Source organism: Homarus americanus, unplaced genomic scaffold, assembly GCF_018991925.1.
Source record: "Homarus americanus isolate GMGI-L3 unplaced genomic scaffold, GMGI_Hamer_2.0 scaffold37032, whole genome shotgun sequence".
NCBI lineage: Eukaryota > Metazoa > Arthropoda > Malacostraca > Decapoda > Nephropidae > Homarus > Homarus americanus.
The window spans coordinates 1,141,877-1,165,477 of NW_024731852.1; the positions used below are offsets into that span (position 1 = coordinate 1,141,877).

Consider the following 23,601-nt stretch of genomic DNA (forward strand, 5'->3'; position numbering starts at 1 on the left):
CTAACATATGGATGTGACAATCAAGAGTAACCTCACACTACACAACAAGCATGAAAAGATGTATGTATTCATAAAAGGTAGAAACAGGAAAGGATCCAAACCATAAGCCAAGAGTATTAAGTGCAGGTGAAGTGAAATGACAGAGTTGGCTGTCTTGACAAACAGACCAAGAGTGAACCACAGAAATGGATCACAAAATGGATAGATAAATATTAAGGAGGAGCTTAGGAGGCAGTGTACTGTACTCTACTGTAGAGGAAGGTCATCACCCATAAGTGCACAGATTCAAACACAGTACAGTAGGTAGATAAAAAAAAGTGGATAGTGTTAGGGAATAAAGTTCAGTGATTAAACATGGTCCAAATGATGCAGGTGTGAGTGGTTATAGTATAATGATATGTACAATGAGAGAAGATGAGATGGTGACTTGAGATGTACTGTGTATCATTACAACACCTAACTGGAATACTGTATAACATCAACAGTAAAAAAAATAAAGGCATTTACTGTACACACTTTAACATCTAAAGCACAGAAACCCTTGATTGATGAAGTGTAATTAAAGCTTCTGTGTATCACCTCTACTATGTGAGAATAATATATACAGGCATTAACAGAGACTATGTGTGTGTATGTGTGTATAATAAACAGCCTAGATGAGGTTTGCCTGGATAAAGTGAGCAGGGTTAAACACTCATCTGTCTGTAAGGTTCCAATGGTATTATCCTAACAATATCAAAAGTCAAAGAGCAAATGTCCACAAAGAGAGACTCCATGTTGGCATATTTGACCGAGGATAACAGGCACGAGACTCAAGCCTTAGACAAATACTGTACATGCGTCAACATGAGAAAGAGCTTCTCTTCTTCCCACAGTAAGTAATGTAGAACAATCAGGATATCACGCAACAAATGCCTGTAATAACGACAAAATCCATGTGAGTTTTAGGTCTCATATTTTTTTCTTTAATACATCACCCCAAAAGCCATATACTGTAATCAGTTAATGCTAAATGACAGAAAAGCAAAAATTTTGATAATCAATTTCAAATCTCAATCATATATCAATTCTTTTAAAAACAAAATTTTATATATACAAAAAAAAAAAAATAATTAAATAAATAAATAAAAAATTTCTGGCTGTTACATAAAAAAAAAATGTATACGACTTGTACTGAATATCCAGCAATACATCACTCTTAAGACCATACTGTATTTAAACTATGTATACATCCTCCAACTTGTAAACCAAAACTTGTGATGGTCAGCATAAAAAAATACCACATTTCCCTAAAGTTTGCAGCCAGTCACTTAAGAAGAGCAGATGAAGCAACAAACCTACAGAAAAAACGTGACCCAATGATGGCACAATTCCACAAACTGGCCCTACTCACACGACACTGCACCACGCATCATGAGATATACAGTTATCCATCACCTTGTATCAATTTAAAGGATTACAAAATAAAACAGTACATCTCCTCCTTTTCTATTTCTGCATATGGTATAGTCCCTGTACTGTACACTATGAAGTCAAACACAAGTGAAAATGGTCAGAAGGTGTGAGATACCGAGACATGGTGCAGTGTATGGCAATGCAGTCATCCCCAACATAGACAAACAATAAAGAGATTCACAGAGGGTATGTATGTTAGGCTTGTTGAAGGTCACACTCTGGCTCTCCACTAACCTTACGACACTCGGCTTGACAGGTTCTCCACTATCAGGCGGTAGTCGGTTCGTGTTGGCAGTCCATACCTGTCGAGGATAATTCATTTACAGATTGATATAATGCGAAAATTTGGTTTGTGTATATACAGGTAAGTAGAAACAATTGAAATTCATGAATACAGTAAAATAGTGATAGTTCTAATTATTCAGATATCTCCTAATATATACACACAGTAAGTAGCCAAAGAAAAGTGTCTCCGGGAAGTTAAGTCACTTATGGCGGCAGAAAGAAAAACTGATAGTTGCCGTGTTGACTCCTAAGGTGGTCTCCTGTATCAGTTCAAAAACTAGAAATGTGGATATAACTAAACTCCTCATTGTGTGGGTAAACCAAACAAGCTGGGAATGGAGCACATAAGTGTTGACAGCAGCTGTACATCAGGAGACTTGACAACATCTTGTCTGAACCTGATCATTATTCTTGAACCATAAGAACTACTGTGTGACCCTACTCCAGGAAATGGAAATACATTACACTACAGATCAGGTAGAATATTTGCACTTGGACATATGGTAACGAGTCTTAAAAAAATCCAGAAAGCATAGTGCACTTACAGATTTAGAGAGTGAATATGTAAACAGGCTTTGAGGGGTCGTGTTCATGTGTCTGACCCATGGTTGGCAACACAAGACCAAGTGTGTTAACCATATCTGTAAGTATCTATGTGCTAATATTTGTTAATCACGTATTTTGTTAATTAGATTGTGGTATGGGATGGTGTGAAAGGTTTATGTGATAAACCATTACTATATTGTAAACATAAGTAATAGATGGAGGAGTCTGGGGTTGAAGCCAACAAGATTGTAGAGAGTTAGTGATGAGAGGTGAGGGATGGCTGTTGTGAGGGAGGTTATGGGATGGAGTTGATGATTACTGTACAGTACTCTTTCCAGGATCCTCCGGGGTGTAACACAGACCTACAGGAGGAGGATTTGGTCACTTACTTATTTCTTTAGTCTTAATATGAGGAAGATGATAATTTTCTCATACTCTACGTGAAGTAACGGTATTATTATGTAGCTGGGAACAGGAGAAAATTCCATTGAGGGTTTACTAATTTTAGATGTAAGTGTTATCCAGGACTGTTGCTTGAGATGGGCATTGAGTTTGTGATGGATCAACTCTTTGACAGGTGAAAATGGGTTTGTTTAGTTAAAGTTCAAAATTTAATTCATTTATTTACTTTAGGTTTGTGAAGCCGAGTGTTGTAATTATTAATGTCATGAGGGAGGAGTTGGCTGGGAGTAACCATTGTTTTGTTAATGTGAGCAACTTCTACAGCTGTGGGATGAAAGGACTGTATGCTAAAGGTCAGTTAATGGTGTAAACCAAGATCAGTTAAAGATTTGTAATTGGTGAGTTTATCTTGGAACATTTGGTATTTTGTTTGTTTCCCATTTTACGTCACAAAGACTGGAATACACCATGAAGAGAAGGAAGGGTATGACTGTACAGTGGTAGTTTGGGGCACAGTGAGGGGAGTAGTAACAACTGGTGGGTCAGGGGTGCCTGGAGGAAGCAAGGAGGTAGATGTGGTTTATGAATGGTGGTCCTCGGTTGTCTTGGAAATGGGCAGTAAGCCTGGATGAGTCCTTGACAGGGAGGCCTTCAACTGTAATGAGGTTTGGTACAACTGATCAATGAGGTCTACAAGTGTCACATTAGATAATGAGTGAGGGATGATTAAGAACTGCATAGAGTAGAGTGCTTCCATATGTGGTACTGGACTGGTAGTGTGAATGGCTGATTCAACCCAACATGCACAATGTATTTCTTAAGAGTTTTACTGGAGATAAATAATTAACCTTGTAAACTTAATATACAGGTTGAGGATCATCCCCTTCCTTGGTAATCTGTTGGCCATGATCTGCTCTACAGTTCATGTGGGAGTGGACAAGAGACAACACACTATAACACAAAAACCTTGGCTGGTGACTTTTACACTATAAACACTGCCTCCTGTAGGTACAGATGACCCACTTAACAAGTTTAGTTTTAACAGTAGATAAATGTTGAGTTACCAGGAGCAAATAATTCTCTCTCTTTCTACAAGTCATTGACCCCTTCCATAAATACCACAGGTAATTCGCCTACAAACCAGATAGTGTGCAGCAAAGAACTGGAATTATTGTGCAAAAGGAATTTTATATTTTTTATAAATTGATCTTGACTTTTGGGTCTAAAAGCAAATAAATAAAGGCTTTCCTCTATCCAAGGAGAATGTAACAGTGATGTTTTGTTATAATGACAGAATAGAAACTGTAGTGATCATGCATAAATTATCTCCTGTACAGTATAGTGTACAGGGAGTGTCATGTGTGGGAGGCAAGCTGAAGTTGATCCACTAACAACTTGATTATGGCCGGTGGTTTAGCAAGTGAAAACAGTGGTGGTCATAGCTTGTACAGTCAAACAATGACTGTGCTGCAATCTTTGAGAATATGGTTGAACTTTAACCTAGGGTTTAGAAACCTTGAAGAGTAATATTGAACATCCTGACCTACTGCAGCTTCCAACAGAAATGTGGTTTGGTATGAGCCTGTGTCAAGTGAGCCACTGTCACAGGGATGACTGGCTGCACTTAACACAGGCTGTCATTGAGTAACAAGTTACAAAAGAGCTACACATTAATCACTAGATATCTGGCTACATATATATATATATATATATATATATATATATATATATATATATATATATATATATATATATAAATTCTTTTAACAGTGTATTACAGTGAAATATAACAATATAAACTAACACAAAAAATGAGGAAGAGGTATAAAGCTGTTTTCTGGCTAAATATGAGTGAGTGAGTGACCTGTAAAACACAGCACTGCAATGCACCTCCTGGGCAGTGCCATCTCAGTTGTACGGCTCAACAACCCACCCCTAAACCCAAAAGTTGTCTCTGGTTGAAGCCTACACAACCAGATGTAAGATCCTACCTCAAGGCTACAGTTACCTGTTAATTTAAGACAATGCTCAGAGTAGGGGAGGGAAGGAAGGCATCAAGGACACCTCCTCAGTCCATAAAAAAGGATTTTGCTCTAAAATCCTCCACCAATGTGATGAAGTGCCATGGGTGATCTTTGAGACCTAACACAGGCTAAGGGGATGGCAAGTGCTGTGATAAATGAACCTGTACTGTATAATGCTCCCCCATTAAGTACAGTACTGTACCACAAAAGAATGACTGTAAGGTCTTCCTCCACTGTACTCTGGCACACAACCAAACACTTACCTCAAGGTTTCCCTACAAGTGCTACTGAGGGAGAAAAGCTTCTTACATTTATCACTTAATAATGTAAAGTTGTGTCCTCTGAATTGGTATATATTTTAAATTAGAGAAACATCTTTGAGGTGTTGAAAGTTAAATAAGTTTCCTTTCACCAACTAAGACATACAGTACAGTACAGTACAGTACACTTTGGCCCGCAGCAGTGAGCAAGATACTGTACAGTATTACAGTACTTCTCCATATACCAAAATACTGTAAATGGTGAGCAGCCACTTCGGTATAAAACCAATGAGAATTTTTTTTCATTACCAAATATTGTTCTGTAGTACAGTACAGATTAGTGCAGTGCAGTACAGCACAGTAGAGCACAGTGCAGTGCAGTGCAGTACCTGTAGTACAGTAAGTCCTAAACGCGTTGTTTTTAATTGCTGTCAACAGAACTGAGACCCAATTTTTTTAAAGTTCGGGGATCTGATACTCGTTTTCGTCGTCACGGACTACTTTCTATGACACATCACCCATTCTTGTCTGGCCCGCTCGCTCTCTCGGGGCTCGTGCGCTGCCCTTCGATGAACGTCAGGCGTCTCGCGGCGCCAAAGTCGTCTCTTACGACTTCATATTATTCAGTATGTGTAAGTGCTTTTGCTCTAAAACTGTACTCTAACCATTCAAATGGCTTCCAAGTGCCCATCAAGTGCTACTGATGCTAGTGTAGTGAAGACAGCGTAATACCATTACCCTTGCTGAAATGGATGTATTAACCCAATTTGAAAAAAGACATGCTGTGGACTGAGCCGCTGTGCTTGGTCTAACCCCTAGCAGTGCGTGCTATCCTGACCAAGCTGACAAGATTAAGGTTAGTGCTGGAAGTGGTTCTTCTCTGAGTGCTACTAAGATGACTCATTCTAGAAGCACTGTGATAGAGAAGGTGAAAAGATGTTCAATGTGGATGGAGGACCAGAATCAAAGCAATGCCCTGTGAGCCTTATGGTTATCCAGCAGCATAAGGCCAGATCCTGTTTGACGACAAGGAAGAAGGTGAAGGATCGAAGGAAGAACGCTTTACCAGCGAGGCTGGTAACCTTAAGCGCGGTATGACTTCCACAATATTAAGATGACTGGTGAAGCTGCCAGTTCAGATCACGGTTGCTGCCGAGACATTCCCGCCTGAATTCAAAAGATCATCCAGCAAGTACTCACGAGAAGCCAGTCTCCAATGTGGATGAGACTGGTCTCTTTGAAGAGGATGCCTGAAGACCTATATCTCCAATGAGAAAAGAGTTTAAGCGGCAAAGACGCTTAAGGCTGCTGCTTGGTGCTGACGCTGCCGATAACTTCAAGCTGAAGCCTATGCTGATTTCTCGCGCTGCCAACCCACGGGCCCTGAAAGGTTACTCTAAGGATAACCTTCCTGTTATCTACAAGGCAAATAAGAAGGCATGGATAACCGGAGCCATATTTAGCCAGTGGTTAACTGTGTACGCCGTCCCTGCACTGAAGGATTACTGTGCCAAGGAGAACCTTGACTGATCGTTGACAATGCTCCAGCTCATCATCCCAGTCTCGACGACTTGCATGACAGTGTAAAAGTTGATTCCTGCCTCCCAACACCTATGCACTGATGCAGCCTATGGACCAAGGCTGCATCAGGTGTATTTTATGCTGTACCATGGCCCAGCTGCTCAAAGGCTAGGAAAAATAAACAACGATCGAGAAGCCAACATTCTTCATGCAATTGACAACATTGGCAAGGCATGGGAGGAGGATTCAGAAAGTTGCCTGAATGGTGTGTGGTGTAAACTGTGAGTCTCCAACAGTTTCTGGGGATTCACGGACTTAGTCTCAGCTGTGAATAGGGATATCCTCAGTTTGGCTAGACAGGCAGGCTTTGAGGAGCTGGAATCAGAGGCTATTGAGGACGTCCTGGCATCCCATACAGAAGAACTCACCAACGAAGATCTGCAACAACTAACAGAACACAGTCCCGTTGAAGACGACGACGAAGAACCTCAATGAACGCTAACTTCCAAGACGATGGCAGAAAGCATGTTCCAGCAAGCAATACAAATCCTTGTAGATGACGACCCAAACGGAGAACGTAGCTCAAAGGTTCAACGCAGCCTTGATGACAGTCTTGGGTGTTACACTGAGATGTATATGGAGAAGAAGAGTAGCACCAAGCAGTCAACACTGGATTAATTTTATCGTTGTGGGATAGCACAAGCAGCTTCTTCACAACAGTCGGTAGCCAAGGAGGAGCAAACATCAACAGAGGAGGAGTAAGCAGCGGCGGAGGAACCCGTCAGAGCAGGAGGAGGAGGTAGCCGCAGTCTCAGTGACTCACCACCCTCCTCCGCTCCCACCTTCCTCCTCCTCTCCTGCCATACCCCTGCTTCGCTCAGTACCCACCACACACTCACTCTACCACCTCCACATCAGTACCAATACTAACTTAGTAGTTGTATATGTATGCATTATTTTCTATAGAAATGGCAACGATTTTCTGTATATGTAATGTATTTCATGGGGCAAAGGGAGGCTGGGGAACGTAACTCCGATATTTTATCTATTTCTTTTGGGGAAAATTTATCCTCTTAACGTTGTTTCGTATAACATCGCATTTTTAGGAATGTAACCCCAACGTTAAGCTGAGACTTGCTGTAATAATGATAACTGTATAACCAAATTTACACAAGTACAGTACTATGGTACAGGTCCACCACCGATTTTCCGGCACCTTGCCAGATTATCCGTTTTGCCGGACCAACCGAGGTCAGGTAATAATAATTCAACAGTTCACCTCTGAGCCACTAATTATACACCTCCTGTGTCTCTAAAGCACCATGGACTGATAGAAACTTAAATTAAACAAATATTAAATGTAAATTAAATGTGAAAAAGCCATAATTTTGAGTAACATATTACTGTACACACTTTGTACTGCAATATACTACACTAAAGGACTAAAAAACTTATCTCTTGTGCAAACTATGTGATGTTTATACTCAAATTAATCACTATCTTACAGGGATTCCAGCAATGCAAGTTATATTCTGCTAATTTTAGTCAAACATTTTATAAGATAAAAACTTTAAGCCTAAAACTACCTTCACCTAGCTGGGAGGGAGGGAGGGAAGTTAAGTGCCCCCTCATTGTTTTGACTGGACTAAAGGAGGTGTCGGACCATCAGTTCCTGGAAAATTGGTGGTGTATCTGTACTACAGTACAGTCCCCATTCAGTAGTGCATTTACAGGGGTTCTATAGTATGTTTACTATTGAGAGTTTTCTTCTGTCAAATGTAAACAAACACAAGGCTGCTACACTGCACAAAACCTGACGAGCCCCTGTAATCGCACTAGTGAAGGGGACTGTACAGTGGTCCCTCAGTTAACGAGCACAATTCGTTCTAGAAGGTTGCTCGTTAACCGAAAACATTGTTTCAATGGGGTTTTGGGTAATTGGTTCCAGCTCACCGAAAATTGCCTAAATACAACAAAAAAGGTAGTAAAGTACACTTACTTTGAGGTGTGTATGAAAGGCTCCTGGATGATGATGATGATGGGAATTAGAATGGGGTGGAGGAGAAGGGAGAAGAAGGCATTGGGTGGAAGAGAAATCACCCCATGGCACCATTCACCCATAAAATTTTAGTTCTCTTGGTGTAATTCAAGATTATTTTCTTTAAAGCAACACTGCACTGCATTATATACTGTCAATATGTACAATGAATTTCAAATTGACCAATAATTTGCTTGGAAAAACAGAAAAAAGCATTTAGTTGAAGAGAGTCTGAAGCAAGATGTTACCTCCACTGAAAAGACAGAGAGACAGATGCCTGTGTGGTGTGTTGAAAGGCTGTATGTCGCAAAAAACTAGCTTCCTATACAGTACTTCAATTATGTTCCATAATTGTTAAAATGACTAAAAAAATTTAATATAACACTTTTAAAATTATTGAATAGTATAAACTTCTTGATATTTACTAAAATAGTAAGGAATTTAAGCCCTAGAACCGATTACTGTATTGGCGGACTAATACTACAACTGGTGGACCGCCAAATGCAAGCGAAAACATGTTGAGGTCGGCTCGTAAAAAACTCGTTAATCGAGGGATTGCTCATTAACCGAAGTTAAGAATCTTATGGGAGGTAACTCGTTAACCGAGGGATCACTGTATATGCTTTCCTCGGAAACAAGTTCGATATTATCCAGTTAACAGAAGTACTCTATCTCAGTCCCAAACATTGACAAATGCTTTACTGTATACTGTACAGGTGCACCCCAATAACCAACGCATAGAGGGACCGGGAAAAGTCGTTGGTTAGTGAGTCAACGGTTATCAAAGTAATTAATCCCATAAGAACATAACAAATTCAAGGGGTTAAGGACCGGCCACCCTCCAAAAACCCTCATCTACTTGATATATCTCTATTGCCAACACTGTGAAGCAAATAATTAAAGCAAGCATAATAAGCCTTACATAAGCATAAATTGAGACTTATTTACCTGTGTTGGGGATGGTAAATGACAGTCTAGGGTGGCAAGTTAAAGTCTATAATGATCTTTGCTAGTCATTCACCACACTTATTATGCCTTATAACTCCTTATCACATCACATCCAGCTGCTCAACACAAGAGGAACTATCACTGGGGCATTTAGGCATGACTGGATAACACACAAAGTCAGAAATTACGAAAAAATGCGAACGCAGAAGCACATGGTGAATGTAAATGAGAGCAACAATGGCAGGAATGTGTCCGAGAGAGTGCGCAGAGCCCTCTCATGGCAAGAATTTGCACCACCAAATTTAAAACCGTTCCGCCGCTTCTCTCCAAATCGTCAGACCTCCAGGGTATCAACGAAACTTAGGGGTGTTTCCCATATATGTAATCGTCCGTTATGTAAAGTGGCGGTTATTAGGGAGGTGGTTTTTGGGGAATACCTGTACAGTGTATGTACTTTTCTCTGCTTCCTAATGTACCAAGTTCACTGTAGACCAGTAATCAGTGTTCATTCTCAGTCAAATGAGAGTGTGTGTGGGTAAGGTTGGCTGGGACGGGGAGGTCAAACATGAGCACATGAAAGTTTATATAACACAACTACAATTTTAGCTCTTAAAGAAAACAGTAAAACATGAACTCAACTGAGAACAAGAAGATAAATGGAAGTTATGTGACAACATTGCTGCAATAGAAATGTTGACAGGTGGTAAAACTGTCAACTGGTGGAGCACAAAGTGATCCCTGAGATGACAAGAGTGAACAATACTTGGAGAGTGTGACAGTGCAACATGTCACTTAAGGGTCACACAGTACACACCATCTGTATAATGTGTCTACACTTTTTGTGTCTCTCACATGGCTGTCAACTGTTTCACTCACAATAACTAAACCAGTAAAAGATAATTCTGAGCCAGGATTCATGTGCTCATACAAATACTATTATTTCAAGATATTGTTTCTTGATGAAGACTTTGGGCTTCTGTGTGTGTGTGTGTGTGTGTGTGTGTGTGTGTGTGTGTGTGTGTGTGTGGTGTGTGTGTGTGTGTGTGTGTGGTGTGGTGCGTGTGTGTGGGGGTGTGTGTGTGTGTGTGTGTGGGGTGTGTATGTGTGTGGGGTGTGTGTGTGGGGTGTGTGGTGTGTGGTGTGTGTGTGTGTGTGTGTGTGTGTGTGTGTGGTGTGTGTGTGTGTGGGGTGTGTGTGTGTGTGGGTGTGTGTGTGTGTGTGAGGGTGTGTGTGTGTGTGTGGGGTGTGTGTGTGTGTGAGGTGTGTGTGTGTGTGTGGGGTGTGTGTGTGTGTGAGGTGTGTGTGTGTGTGTGTGTGTGTGTGTGTGCTGCTGCTGCTGTTATGTTTTACTGAAGAATGGCAGCATCTAACTAATAATTCTCTTAATAATACATAATTAGTAAAACAAAAGCATCTACAGTACAGTAAGTTAGGTTAGGTTAGGGAAACTCCACCAAGTATACAGTATATATAGGGTAAACTATAAAGTACCTGCTGCTATGTTTTACCAGGATATCCATACATACTTCACACTAAAAGATACCTTATTTTATTTGGCTTCATTTCACAAGTTATTTTTTTAATCTTTAAGATGTTTGTACTGTACTGCTGAGTGACTCATCTCTATTGTGAAGTATGAAGAAGCTAAAACATAGGTACAGTAACTACATGAGTAATATCCTATGTAACCTGAGTTGTTGTGGTCTGTTTTGGTGCTGACCAGCACCACCACCGCCACCACCGCGCGGCCATCGCACCCGGGGGGATGCACGCGCCTTCTCCACCATCACTCTGAAACACAATTAAGTCAACCCCTGCTACGTCACTGGCAACACCGACGATCGACAGACTGCAGGCAAAACTTACAGACACCCGACTAACTAAATAATTGTCTTTACATAAAGTTGGAATTTATAAAGTGAAAAATAAAAAAATTGATGATAGCATCCTATTGCGGGAAAGTCTTTTAGTTTTTGTGTGCAGTCTATTGATTGAAGCCGTGATAACAGAGATAAAAGGCCCAGTGGAGATTAACGGGACAAGACATAATAGAAGGGCAGAGACAGAGGGTAACTTCAGATTAACCCGACCGGGTAAATCTTCAGCTACGCCCTTTCCATGTTCCTCAGAGACAGACCCACACTGAGCCTTACTTTTCCATCCACGGAGCTCGAGCCTTGCGAGAATATGAGCCAGAATACAGGCTGTCCACGGCCGATCTAGTGCCTCGGGCAAACTCTACCAGGACCCTGTAAAGCAAGACAGTGTCTGGCTCAGACATATGCTGGCGACATCTCCCCTTCGCAGCGTCACATCAGTCACGTTACACCTGAGCCATAGTGTTATTATCAGAGTAGCATTAACAACAACAAAATACTATTCAACCTTTTTAAATCCTATGTAACTCTTTGTGAGTAGGCAGAACAACTTGGGACATACATATTCTTTATATAAAACTACTTATCTTCACACAGCTGTATTGTACAGTATTGTATTTACATCTATGAGCAAGAAAGCAGACAGCATCCCAAGTAGTAATCCTTGTTATGATCAAACTCCTCCTAGAGAGAATATATCTCTGCCTACGGTATTTCTCACAGTTTTATCTCATAATATACATCGCCTCTGATATATAGTACTGGAAGGTGAACACTGTTAAGGTTGCTACAGTTTGTTCACATCATAGACTTAAATAAGCTACTTTTCTGAGGGTACAGTATATAAAACAGGCAATACTGTAGTAGAAACTAGTGCAGATGTAAGGTACTTCTACTCTACTGTGCCAGCTATCTATGTCAAGAGATGGCTTATAACTACACTACAACACATGTCACATAAGATGGATGGCTAGCTATAAAATTATGTCTTCTGGCTAACTGACACCAATGTGGAAAATGGCTGTAAGATGATGACCATGATGATATAAACAAGTGTAAGCAAAAGTAACATTAAAAGCCCCAAATAGTCGGTGTGTAGTGTTGATATAGTGTCTGTATGGCTGGGGTAAATGCTTGGGGTGAGTCACAAGAGTGTGTAACTATAGGTTTATAACATGAGTATGGTAGAGTAGTCTTTAGCCTCTAAAGTTCATCACTTAATTTTTCAGAATTATCTTTTCTTTCACTTTTTGTTACAGTTGAACGAACTGCTGTGAGTGAGTGAGTGAGCTTTAACAACGTGTGAGGGATGGAGGTGGCAGAAGAGTCTTGGTCAGGACATTATTAAGCCTCAGGAAATAACCAGTGAGTGCGAAGGGTAGTGTAGCAAGATGCTGGGCCAAAATAGTGGTTGTTCTGTTTAGTGCAGCTGACAAGATGAAGGGCCCAGATAAGTAAGCACTTACATGGAGGTGAATGATGAAGTTGACAGAGTGATAAAAGGAAAAAGACAATTGTTTAAGGCCCAGAAGATATATAAGTGGTTTCAAGGAGTACCTGGAGGTCAAGCACAGGACCACAATAGAAGTTTATGAGACTAAAAAGCATAAACTGGATACATTTGTAGACATGTTGAGTAGTGCAGACACAAAATAAGAGGTAATTAGAGAAGCCAGGTACAGTAGCAACAACAATGTTGTTGGTGAGCAATGACCACGGTACAGTAATGTGGTTATTGATAATGAGGGAATCATGGCTGCCTGCAGAAAATACTAACATTGGCTACTGAATGAAAACAAATGGGGGAGGGCAGAAGAAACCAACTGACAAATGAAGAATGGAAAGGCTGTAAAAGCTATTGAATAGCTCCAGAAATGCCAAAAGCATCAAGCAATGTTCTGTATAATCCATTCAAAGTTCTAGGGCAAGAATGTCCCGCCCTCTACAAAACAGCTGACTGGCCGGCACAATTCAGCAGAATCTGGGCAAATTACAGCATCTGTTTATTTTAATATTATTTCTTCAGATTCAACAATTGACTTTAATTAAAATACTTTTAGTCCTCGTCTAAACAAATTTGTAACCACTGGTAACCCCAAAATAGGTACACAGTTAAACTTGTTGATGAAGACAGTAATTAGCTTAGATTTGTTTCAAAAAAGAGAGTGTTAAAAGGGGCACCTAATGGTTCTGTGTCATCACAGTGACTCAAGACTCAGCTCTAAGATGTGACAGTACAGTATCCTTAATAATGCAGTCTACAGAATGTTTCTTATTTCATATAAAAAGGTACTCACTATAGCTACCGTACAGTACAAGTAAAGGAAATGATCAGCTTTGAGAGTATCAAAATAGAAACCCTGTGAAGTGTCTGAAATAAATAATTACTGTACAGCCAAAGTCAATGTTAGATAAGTCTATGAGGGGGGGTAGAAAACAGCCCCCTACCATTAATAGTCAATGATGATGACATACTGCATGACATCAACATAATACAGTAAATATTCAATTAGAGTATCAATTACAGTACAGTGAACCTTCAAAGATCAGGACTAAAAGGGTGGACCACCTGTCAGAAGAAGCCAATTGTCAGACTCTTCCGGTGAATGAACTAAATGTATAAAAACGATAAATAAGGATTTAAAAAACACCAAAAATACAGTACATATTATCCAGACCACTGGGGTTAGTTATACAGACTTTTACCTGTGAAAAGGCTATAATTTTGAGCAACATATAACTGTACTCACTTTGTACTCAAATGTACTACACTAAAGGACTAAAGTTTTTATCTCTTGTGCAAATTATGTGATGTTAATACTAAAATGATTCACTATCTTACAAGGATTCCAGCAATGTAAGTTATATTCTGCTAAGTTTAGTCTGACATTTTATAGGATAAAAACGTTAAGCCTAAAACTACCTTCACCCTGTTTTGGGAATGCTTCTTAGCCAAGAACCCCCAATTCTTTTGCCCGAATCTCCCAAAATTCGGATTTACCGGGTCCGAATCTTTGAGGGTTCACTGTATTAGGATGCGCTCACACCAGGCTACACTCCCTGAGACTAACTGAGCAAAGAGGTGAGTAGAATGGACATCACTACTCAAGGGGTGGTTGGGATTGACTGGTGGCTACTGTCTGTTGCTGGCGACATCCACCAATCAGGTACATTGGGGACAAGGTTCACTTTTACCAACATAGGTTGAAGAGACTATTGGTGTGTCAATCATGATGGAGCATACTTTACAGACGAAAGGTGGAAGTGGGTGACCGTGAATAATTACAAGTGAAAAGGTGATGCACTTGAATGTGGGAGCTAAAGGAACCTGAAGCTGGTCATGAATTGTAGAGTGATTGAGAAATTGATAAGAGAGGGAGACATTAATGAATTGTAGTTTGGGTTCATGCCATTTAGAGAGATGAGAGACACTTATGGCAAGGCTGCTACAAGAGACACAACTATGGAAGGAGAGAAAGATGTACAGTACTGCACTGAGAGAAGGTACCACAGGAAGTAGTGTTTATCATGGTGCTGGAGGTGACAGTACAGGTCCTTGTGTTTATCATGGTGCTGGAGGTGACTGTACAGGTCCTTGTGTTTATCATGGTGCTGAAGGTGACAGTACAGGTCCTTGTGTTTATCATGGTGCTGGAGGTGACAGTACAGGTCCTTGTGTTTATCATGGTGCTGGAGGTGACAGTACAGGTCCTTGTGTTTATCATGGTGCTGGAGGTGACAGTACAGGTCCTTGTGTTTATCATGGTGCTGGAGGTGACAGTACAGGTCCTTGTGTTTATAATGGTGCTGGAGGTGACAGTACAGGTCCTTGTGTTTATCATGGTGCTGGAGGTGACAGTACAGGTCCTTGTGTTTATCATGGTGCTGGAGGTGACAGTACAGGTCCTTGTGTTTATCATGGTGCTGGAGGTGACAGTACAGGTGTTTATCATGGTGCTGGAGGTGACAGTACAGGTCCTTGTGTTGCTGGAGGTGACATGGTACAGGTCCTTGTGTTTATCATGGTGCTGGAGGTGACAGTACAGGTCCTTGTGTTTATCATGGTGCTGGAGGTGACAGTACAGGTCCTTGTGTTTATCATGGTGCTGGAGGTGACAGTACAGGTCCTTGTGTTTATCATGGTGCTGGAGGCAATATCAAAGGATCTTAGGACTGGTCTGTCCTGGGAGTTGTTATATGGTGACAACTTAGGGCTGATAGCAGATATTACTGAAGAGGAAGCGGAGAAATTTAAGAAATGGAAGGGAGTCCAAGGGTGTAAGAGTGAATAGTGGAGAAAATAAAACAATTGATTATATAGTGGCATATGGGAGAAGAACCCATAGTGGAAGCTGGCCTGTGCTGTCTGTAAGAATGTTGCTGGAAGAAAGTCAATAATGTGCAATAAGTGTAAAAGGTGGTTACATAGGTACATACAGTATGAGGTGCGGTGGAGTAGGTGGCAGACTGAGGATGCTATTAACTTTTGTGTTCTGTATGCACAGGTAACCAGTGTCCATAGCAAGGCTGAAGAAGCTTAACATTGGGGATATTTCCCCGGATTGTGTTGATAAGTTCTGTTACCTGGCCCAGGTGGGAGTGCTGAAGCCTGCTCAGCTGCAAGAGTTACAAGTGGCTGGAGGAAATTTAGGGAGATGTTGCCTTTATTGAAGACAAGAGGACCTTCCCTCTGTGTGAAAGGAAGAATATTTGCAGCTGGCATGCAAAGTGTAAAGTTGTAAGGAAGTGAAATATGGACAATTAAAGAGGACAACATAAGCAGGCTTGTGTGACCTGTAATGAGAATGGTGGAGTGGATGTCTAATGTGACACAAAGACAAAGAGGTCCTGATGAGAGCTCAGTGGGAGGCTGGATATTGGAAGTTCTGTACTGGTGATGGTCTGCATAGAAGGAAGCTGAAATAGTTTGGGCATGTGGAGAGAATGGACGAGTCCAAAAGGGTCAAGAGGTGGAAGAGTCCGAATGTGGAAGGAAGGCGAGTCAGGGATAGGCCAAGAATGATGTGGGTAGAAGTTATAAGAAATAGCATCAGAGAAAAGAACCCAAGAGAAAATGCTGCAGGGTAGAAAGCTGCCATCGGGTGATCACGGCTAACCCACGCAAGTTAGAAAAATGGCCGTACAACATTGTTGATGATGAAGCCAAAAGTACACAGTTTTCAAACATACCAAAATAACTTATGGAGGATAATATGGGTCAGAGGTATAATGTATACAGTACTGTATATTGTATACAGAACTGACTCGATTCCTTTATCTTTGAATTAATTTGTGATGATAAGGTTAAGCATACCAGGGAGGGAAGTTGTATGGTGTCATCATTAATGAGAGCACAACACTGTGGTGTGGTATGGGATCAAGAGTATTAAGAAATGTAAGTGAGAAGTATCCAGAAAAAACAAGTTGTTCATCACATTTATCAACTTACAAAACACATAGATATTACAATGAATTAAAAGTACACTGTGAATGAGTAACTGGCTGAGAGAAATTTAGCAAGAAGTTCATCTGGCTGCCTTGCCTTCCATATTACTATGATCCTTTAATATATCTGTATGAAATGTTCTCACAGCATCTACAATATATTTAACATGCCAGGGCAAGTGTTTGAAGCAATGAAAGGTTAAGGTTCCACTGTGTTAATGGTGTGACAGTACGGTTAGTGTATTAAAGTATTTACCTTTACTGTCTACACTTGTTTAAAACACCTTTCAGTACTGTACCATCTCCTTGATATAAATGCGAGACAAGAGTATAAAGACTGATATAGAATTGTACCTTTCCCCCATTAAGTCCTTGCCATTCATCTCATAGACTGCATCATCTGCATCACGGTGGTCATCAAACTCCTGCAAGATGGAAAGTGTGAGTCAGTCATATTTATGTACATACTGTATTGTGTTGAGCTGTACTAAACTGTACTGTGTTGTGCTGTACTAAACTGTACTGTGTTGTGCTGTACTATATTTACTGTACCTGTACTATACTGTACAGTAGGTTCTCAAATTTTGTGAATTTTTAATTTGATGTTTTTTATTTGGACACACAAAAAACACTACACAATTTTAAATTTCGACGGCGGAAACTCGAATTTTGACGGGTTTCAGCGGCCCGCCAACGTTCAGATGTGCACAATCGTGTAACGGCGTCATTTCTCTTATGTACAAAAGATTCATTATTGTTTATTACTGAATGTCTTTTTGATTTAATTAATGTTTATGTGTGCAAAATGAACAATACAATTCATTAATAATACGTAGAATATTAAAACACACGAGGAGACGAGACGGCATTGTTTTCGTTAATGTTTACAAAACCAGTGACTGACTGGTTCTACATATAAAACTGAAGAAAATAAGACCCTGGTTGTGGCTGTAGTAAAATTAATGTAAAAATTTAATATGGTTGTTTTAAGTAATGTTATTTAATGTTAATAAATGGAACAATGGAAGTAGCTAACCATTAATGGTAAAAAAAAAGTGAGATCGCGTATGTAAGTGCGCACATGTGAAAACATATCGTCATTACTCTACATAAGAATATGAAAGCAACATTTATTTACTGTTCATATATATTTTAATTAATGTTTCTGAATTTAAAACAAAAATTCTACCCACCAGTGGTGGCAAAGTTGAAAACATAAGGACAGTCAATGTTGTTGTGTGTATTTTTACTTGGATGACAAAGTTGCCAAGTCATCAGGTTCAACTCTAGCTGAAGCTGTAGAACATAAAAACTTTTTCTGTTGTTTTTAGTTTTTATTTAACTTTATCTGTGTTATTTTCGTTGGTTTATTAGGATGTTGCTTTATTACAGGTAGTAATTCGCCCCCAAAAAAAACAGGGTAAATGAGGCAAAATTAGCCAAACATCGAAAGTACCAGACTCAAATAAAATTTCTCCATAGGAAGTTGTATTTAAATTTGGACGATCTTTATTTTGCGAGGTTTTTACAGCTTAAATAGGTGTCCAAATATGAGAGCCGACTGTACTGTGTTGTACTGTACTGTGTTGTGCTGTACTATACTGTAGTGTGTTGTGCTGTACTGTGGCTAAATAGTTTTCTCTTTTTGCCAACTGCAACAGCCAATAAAATTTTACCAGCTAAACTAAAGTTCTAATAGATACAATCATTTAACAAGCAAAAAAAATGTACAGTGAAGTAAATGTCATCTATAGAAGATAAACATGGAAAACTTATTGATCCTAAAATCTTATTTTACAACACAGACCAGCTTGGGTGTTTATGTTATTCAGCAGCCAAAATGTATATTAATCCCCAACAAACTTGGCTGCACATGATCAAAACATTAACTACAAACAGAGCCTTGAAACATTTGTCTTCATGACCTCTGGAAATAACATTCTGAAAGAGACTTTAAGACATCCTTATGTAATCCAATAATCTCGTCAGAGGACAAAACAGGGGAGTTGATCTAGTTCAAAGAATGATCACTTCCTGATCAATCATGGTCAGGTTAATGTTTCTATAGTTCCTGAAAGTAATTATTTTACTGTAAGAAAGGGGGTCTTGGGACATTAAAACTAAAAGTAACCAAAGTTTGGTCAGAGACTGCTGGATCGATCAGGTCAACTGTATCATCTAATACTTGATCACAGTCAGCAAGAGACAAAACTAGGTCTAGTGTGTGTGTGTGTGTGTGTGTGTGTGTGTGTGTGTGTGTGTGTGTGTGTGTGTGTGTGTCCAGAAAGATGTGTTGGAAGCGACACATGACTGACAAGATTTTTTACATCAAGAATTTCATAGAACTTGGAGGAAGTAAAGTAACAAGAAACAAGATAATTGATCCATGAATTCCCAACTCTTTTATGTTGGGAAGTCATCATAGAGCAATCTTTACTTGATGCAAAATGACTGAACGACTTGGGTGGGACTGTAAGAGTGGAACAATTTGCACAGCTGTGTGAGGTCTTATTTGAGTATGTCCTAGACACATGACTGCCTGCACAGAAGGCACAAACTGGAGAATTGGGCTTCCTGTGACAGCCTGAAGCAAGGGTGTTCAAATTTTTGGCAGTGGTAACATTGAGTGACCCAAAAGCTGTCATAAGCTTTGGATCTGTTCAATCCAACATAAACGTATCCTTGAAACTTATCTATGTACTTCAGGTGACATCTTCATGACTGTGACTTTACTTTCTCCTTTTACCACGATCATATATGAAAATTCTATCTTAACTATTTAATGCGTAGTTAATCAATCTCTTCCAGGGTTTTCATTTTATGTTTTTGCTTTTAAATATGCTGCTCTTTTACCCATCTCTCATCTACCCTGTGTTTTATATACCCTGAACACAGCACAGTAATTATATCGGTGTCCTCTCCTCTACTCAGCTCTCCAAGACACACCACACCACATACAGTATTTTTATACCATCATTTCTCACTCTTAACCAACTCTCCAAACTTCCATAATATACTTCTCAAATATCCATCTCTCAGTCCTGGCAGTACCATACTTTGATACTCCTAGTTTAACACCCATACAATACAGTTGACACTCACGCACACCATCATGTAGTCTCTGTATGTGGGGTTGATAAGGCATACATAACAGTTGAAAGTCTGACAAGGAATAATTATGGTGTGACAGTGGGACCCATTACACATGAGATAACACAAACACGAACAACTCCTGTGACTCAACACAGCGCGACTTGACGTGAAGCGCTGCAGTACAGTATTGTCATGATGAGCATAAGGATTCACTTCAGTTAAGATATGAGCAAGTGTGTACTGTTCTATATGACCTTGTACCACTCTCCCTCTCTTTAACTCTTGATTCACCGTACACATGTGGGACCAGAGGAGAGATAAGAAACACAATAAATAAAATACACATAAAACATTATCTTTTCTCTCTCATGCCAGACATATACAGTGTAAACTCTGGCTACACATAACATTTTCCTGACCTTAAAATATATGTTTATTGAGACAGTAACATTATATTAATTACTTACCACAAATGCAAAGCCATTCTTAATGACTATGTCTCTGAGTCTGCCAAATCCTCTGAAGAATCTCTCTAGGTCTCTTTCACCCACCCGGTAACTCAGGCCTCCTACATATACTCGTGTACCCACCATCCTGGAACACAGAATAAGTAGGTAATGCTTTACACTCACACTTATTTGTACGTTTTGAAGGGAGAAAAAAAAAAAGTTTAACACAAAGTAAACCAATAGATGTCTTGAAATAAATAAGCATCAATGACAGAGATAATACAGTAGTACAGTACAATAATACAGTACAGTATTAATGAAAATTATTATATGGTATTACTGTTACAGTACTGTACTGTAGTGAGAAGCTGCAGTGTTAGTGTATAGTACATGATGAAGAAGGAATAAAAGTTACCAGTACTGTACTGTAATGGTCAAGTAATACAGACTATATTAAATATGGAATGTGTACAGTAGCTACAGTCATGAATAAAAGTCCTGCCACCTTTCCTGCTGCTCCACAAACTCTAAGATTGAGGCTCGTGAACCCGATGTAGCCGTGGACAGAACAATGTATCAGTGTCTACGGCTTCTGCTTCATGAGCTTGAATCTCGGGGTTCGTGGAGCAGCAGGTGAGGTGATGAGGCTTATATTCATGACTGTACGTGATATACTGCTGTCATTGTAACTGTGAAGACACATTACAGAACTTGTCACGCTATTAATGGAGATGTGTGAACACTATGGGCTCTGAGTTAATGCTGCAGTAATGGTGAACACTGTGGGCTCTGAGTTAATGCTGTAGTAATGGTGAACACTGTGGGCTCTTGAGTTAATAATAATAATAATAATAAAGAAACAAAGAAATACAAAAAAAAAAAAAAAAGATCAGAAGTGAGAAACAATATATGTATGTTGTGTTGTCAATGGTAAGAGAAACAATTGAGACCCTACAATTGTGTGTAAATGAGGCAGAAAGTCGGATCATCAACCTGGGACTTGGTCACAATTTTCTTGATGCCATATGGCAGCAGGGTCTACCATTAGACAACACATTACTCTTCCAATATCTTCCCCGGCGGTAGTACCTCCCTGTTTGGTAACTACCTACTACAGTCGGCCCTTCACATATGCGGGTTTAGCATTCACGGATTCGCAAATACACGGATTGCCCCGCCGGAGGAATATTTTGGACATTGAAGTCATTGAAGTACATTCAAATCGCGCGCGGCACCGAACACTGCACACTTCCTGCTCCCGCTACCTCACACACACACACACGCATAGCGCGTCGTCACCCCACCTCGCGCTCCCTCACTCAGTCAGTCTCGCTGTAACCACGCTTGTGTTGACATCAGCATTGTAGTTGCAAAAACATTATATTTCCGTGAATGTATTACAGTATATCAAGCACAGTATGAATAGAATATCACTAATATAACAGTATTTTAACCGAAAACTATTAAAAAACGAGTAACATATCTTGAACATCGGAAGGTTAGGTAAAGTCTTTTGTTTTCATGTAGTTTATCCTAATTTACATTGAAATGCATTACGTTTTAGCAAAACTACTATTTATTTCTGAGAATATGGAATTGTAATATTTTGCTGAAATGATGTACGTATTACAGTGGAAAGTGACGAAAGCAATGACTTTCGCTTTCTTTCGTTCAAAAGACGTTTCCGTAATCGCTTTTTGAATGGTTTTTAGTTAAAAAACTTTTGTATTACAATAATATTCTATCCTAATTCACTTGTGATGCAAGTTTTTTTAACTGAAAATCATTCGAAAAGCGATTACGGTAACATCTTTTGAACGAAAGAAAGCAAGTCATTGTTTTCGTCACGATTTTATCCCACTTTCCACTGGAATATGTACATCATTTCAGCAAAAATATTACATTTCCGTGAATGCATTATATCAAGCACAGTATGAATAGAATATTATTGTAATATAACAGTATTTTAACCGAAAACTATTATAAAAACGAGTAACATCTCTTGAACATCGGAAGGTTAGGTAAAGTCTTTTGTTTTCGTCATGTATTTTATCCTATTTCACATTGAAATACATCACGTCTCAGCAAAACTACTATTTATTTCTGAGAATATATTCATTCGGGCACAGTTTAGGTAAAATATACATGTGATGTAAAAATTTTTTTAACTGAAAATGATTTGAAAAACACGTACCCTCTAGTCCTGTTCAAGGAGAAGACTGGGAGGAGCTGTTTGGTGTTGAAGACGATGACAAGGAAAATGATTTTGATGGATTTTAATGAAAATATTCAGAAATATGGTATCGTAGTATTTATTCAAGTGAATTAGGATATTATATTATTGTAATACAACAGTAGTGACGATGTGGAGGAGGCGGAGGGATAGAGCGGGGAGGAGGTGACTGGCGGGAGCAGGGACGAGTGGAGATGCCAGCCAGTACATTACGGGTGTAATAATTGTTTTTATAGCTATTTTTGCATTTTAATATTAAATATTGTACATTACGTTTCAACAAAACTACTATTTATTTCTGAGAACAAGGAAATGTAATATTTTTGCTGGAATGACGTACGTATTACAGTGGAAAGTGGGAAAAAATTGCGACGAAAGCAATGACTTTCGCTTTCTTTCGTTCAAAAGATGTTACCGTAATCGCTTTTCGAATGGTTTTCAGTTGTGGGATTATGAGGCTAATGATAGGATAGAATATTATTGTAATGCAGTACAACAGTTTTTTAACTGAAAACCATTCAAAAAGCGATTACGGTAAAATCTTTTGAACAACGAAGGAAAGCGAAAGTCATTGTTTTCGTCATGATTTTATCCCACTTTCCACTGTAATACGTACGTCATTCCAGCAAAAATATTACATTTCCATATTTATTTCTGAGAATATATTCATTCAGTCACAGTTAAGGCAAAATATACTTGTGATGTAATATTCTAATGAAAATACGGTATCGTAGGTTTCTTTTGTTTCAAATTTAATTAACAAAGATTGATATTTTAAATGTAATGAACAATAATTTATGTACAGTATCTATAAATAAACTTTAAAAAATGAATACTTTATGTTTTACATCGTCCTGTGCATACCATACCATGGATTTGGCTACTTTGGGCTTGCTATGATGACGCAAGAGGTCTGCCCTGGCAACTGTACCGAAACTCACAGCTGGTGGTGTGTTGGTGCGTCGTTTCCATTGTTTACTGGTAGTTACTGGTAAATATTTTTCAACCCAACAAAACTATTACCC

At 39.4% G+C, this 23,601-nt stretch overlaps 1 protein-coding gene across 4 annotated transcripts in view; it reads right to left on the reverse strand.

Annotated features, from left to right (window-relative positions):
* The window catches only part of LOC121867916 (serine/arginine-rich splicing factor 4-like), a 74,472-nt gene that overhangs the window by 41,268 nt on the left and 9,603 nt on the right, over positions 1–23,601 (reverse strand). For 2 of the 4 annotated variants that reach the window (XM_042368056.1, XM_042368053.1), the window contains exons 2-5: positions 20,362–20,488; positions 17,156–17,226; positions 11,169–11,270; positions 1,693–1,757 (exon numbers count right to left, since the gene is read on the reverse strand). In XM_042368056.1, the coding sequence (XP_042223990.1) occupies positions 1,693–1,757; positions 11,169–11,270; positions 17,156–17,226; positions 20,362–20,487 (364 nt within the window). In that variant the 5' untranslated portion in view covers position 20,488. Of the gene's footprint in view, positions 1–1,692; positions 1,758–11,168; positions 11,271–11,632; positions 11,729–17,155; positions 17,227–20,361; positions 20,489–23,601 lie in introns of all 4 variants that reach the window. The other 2 variants (XM_042368054.1, XM_042368055.1) reach the window with 2 other exon arrangements.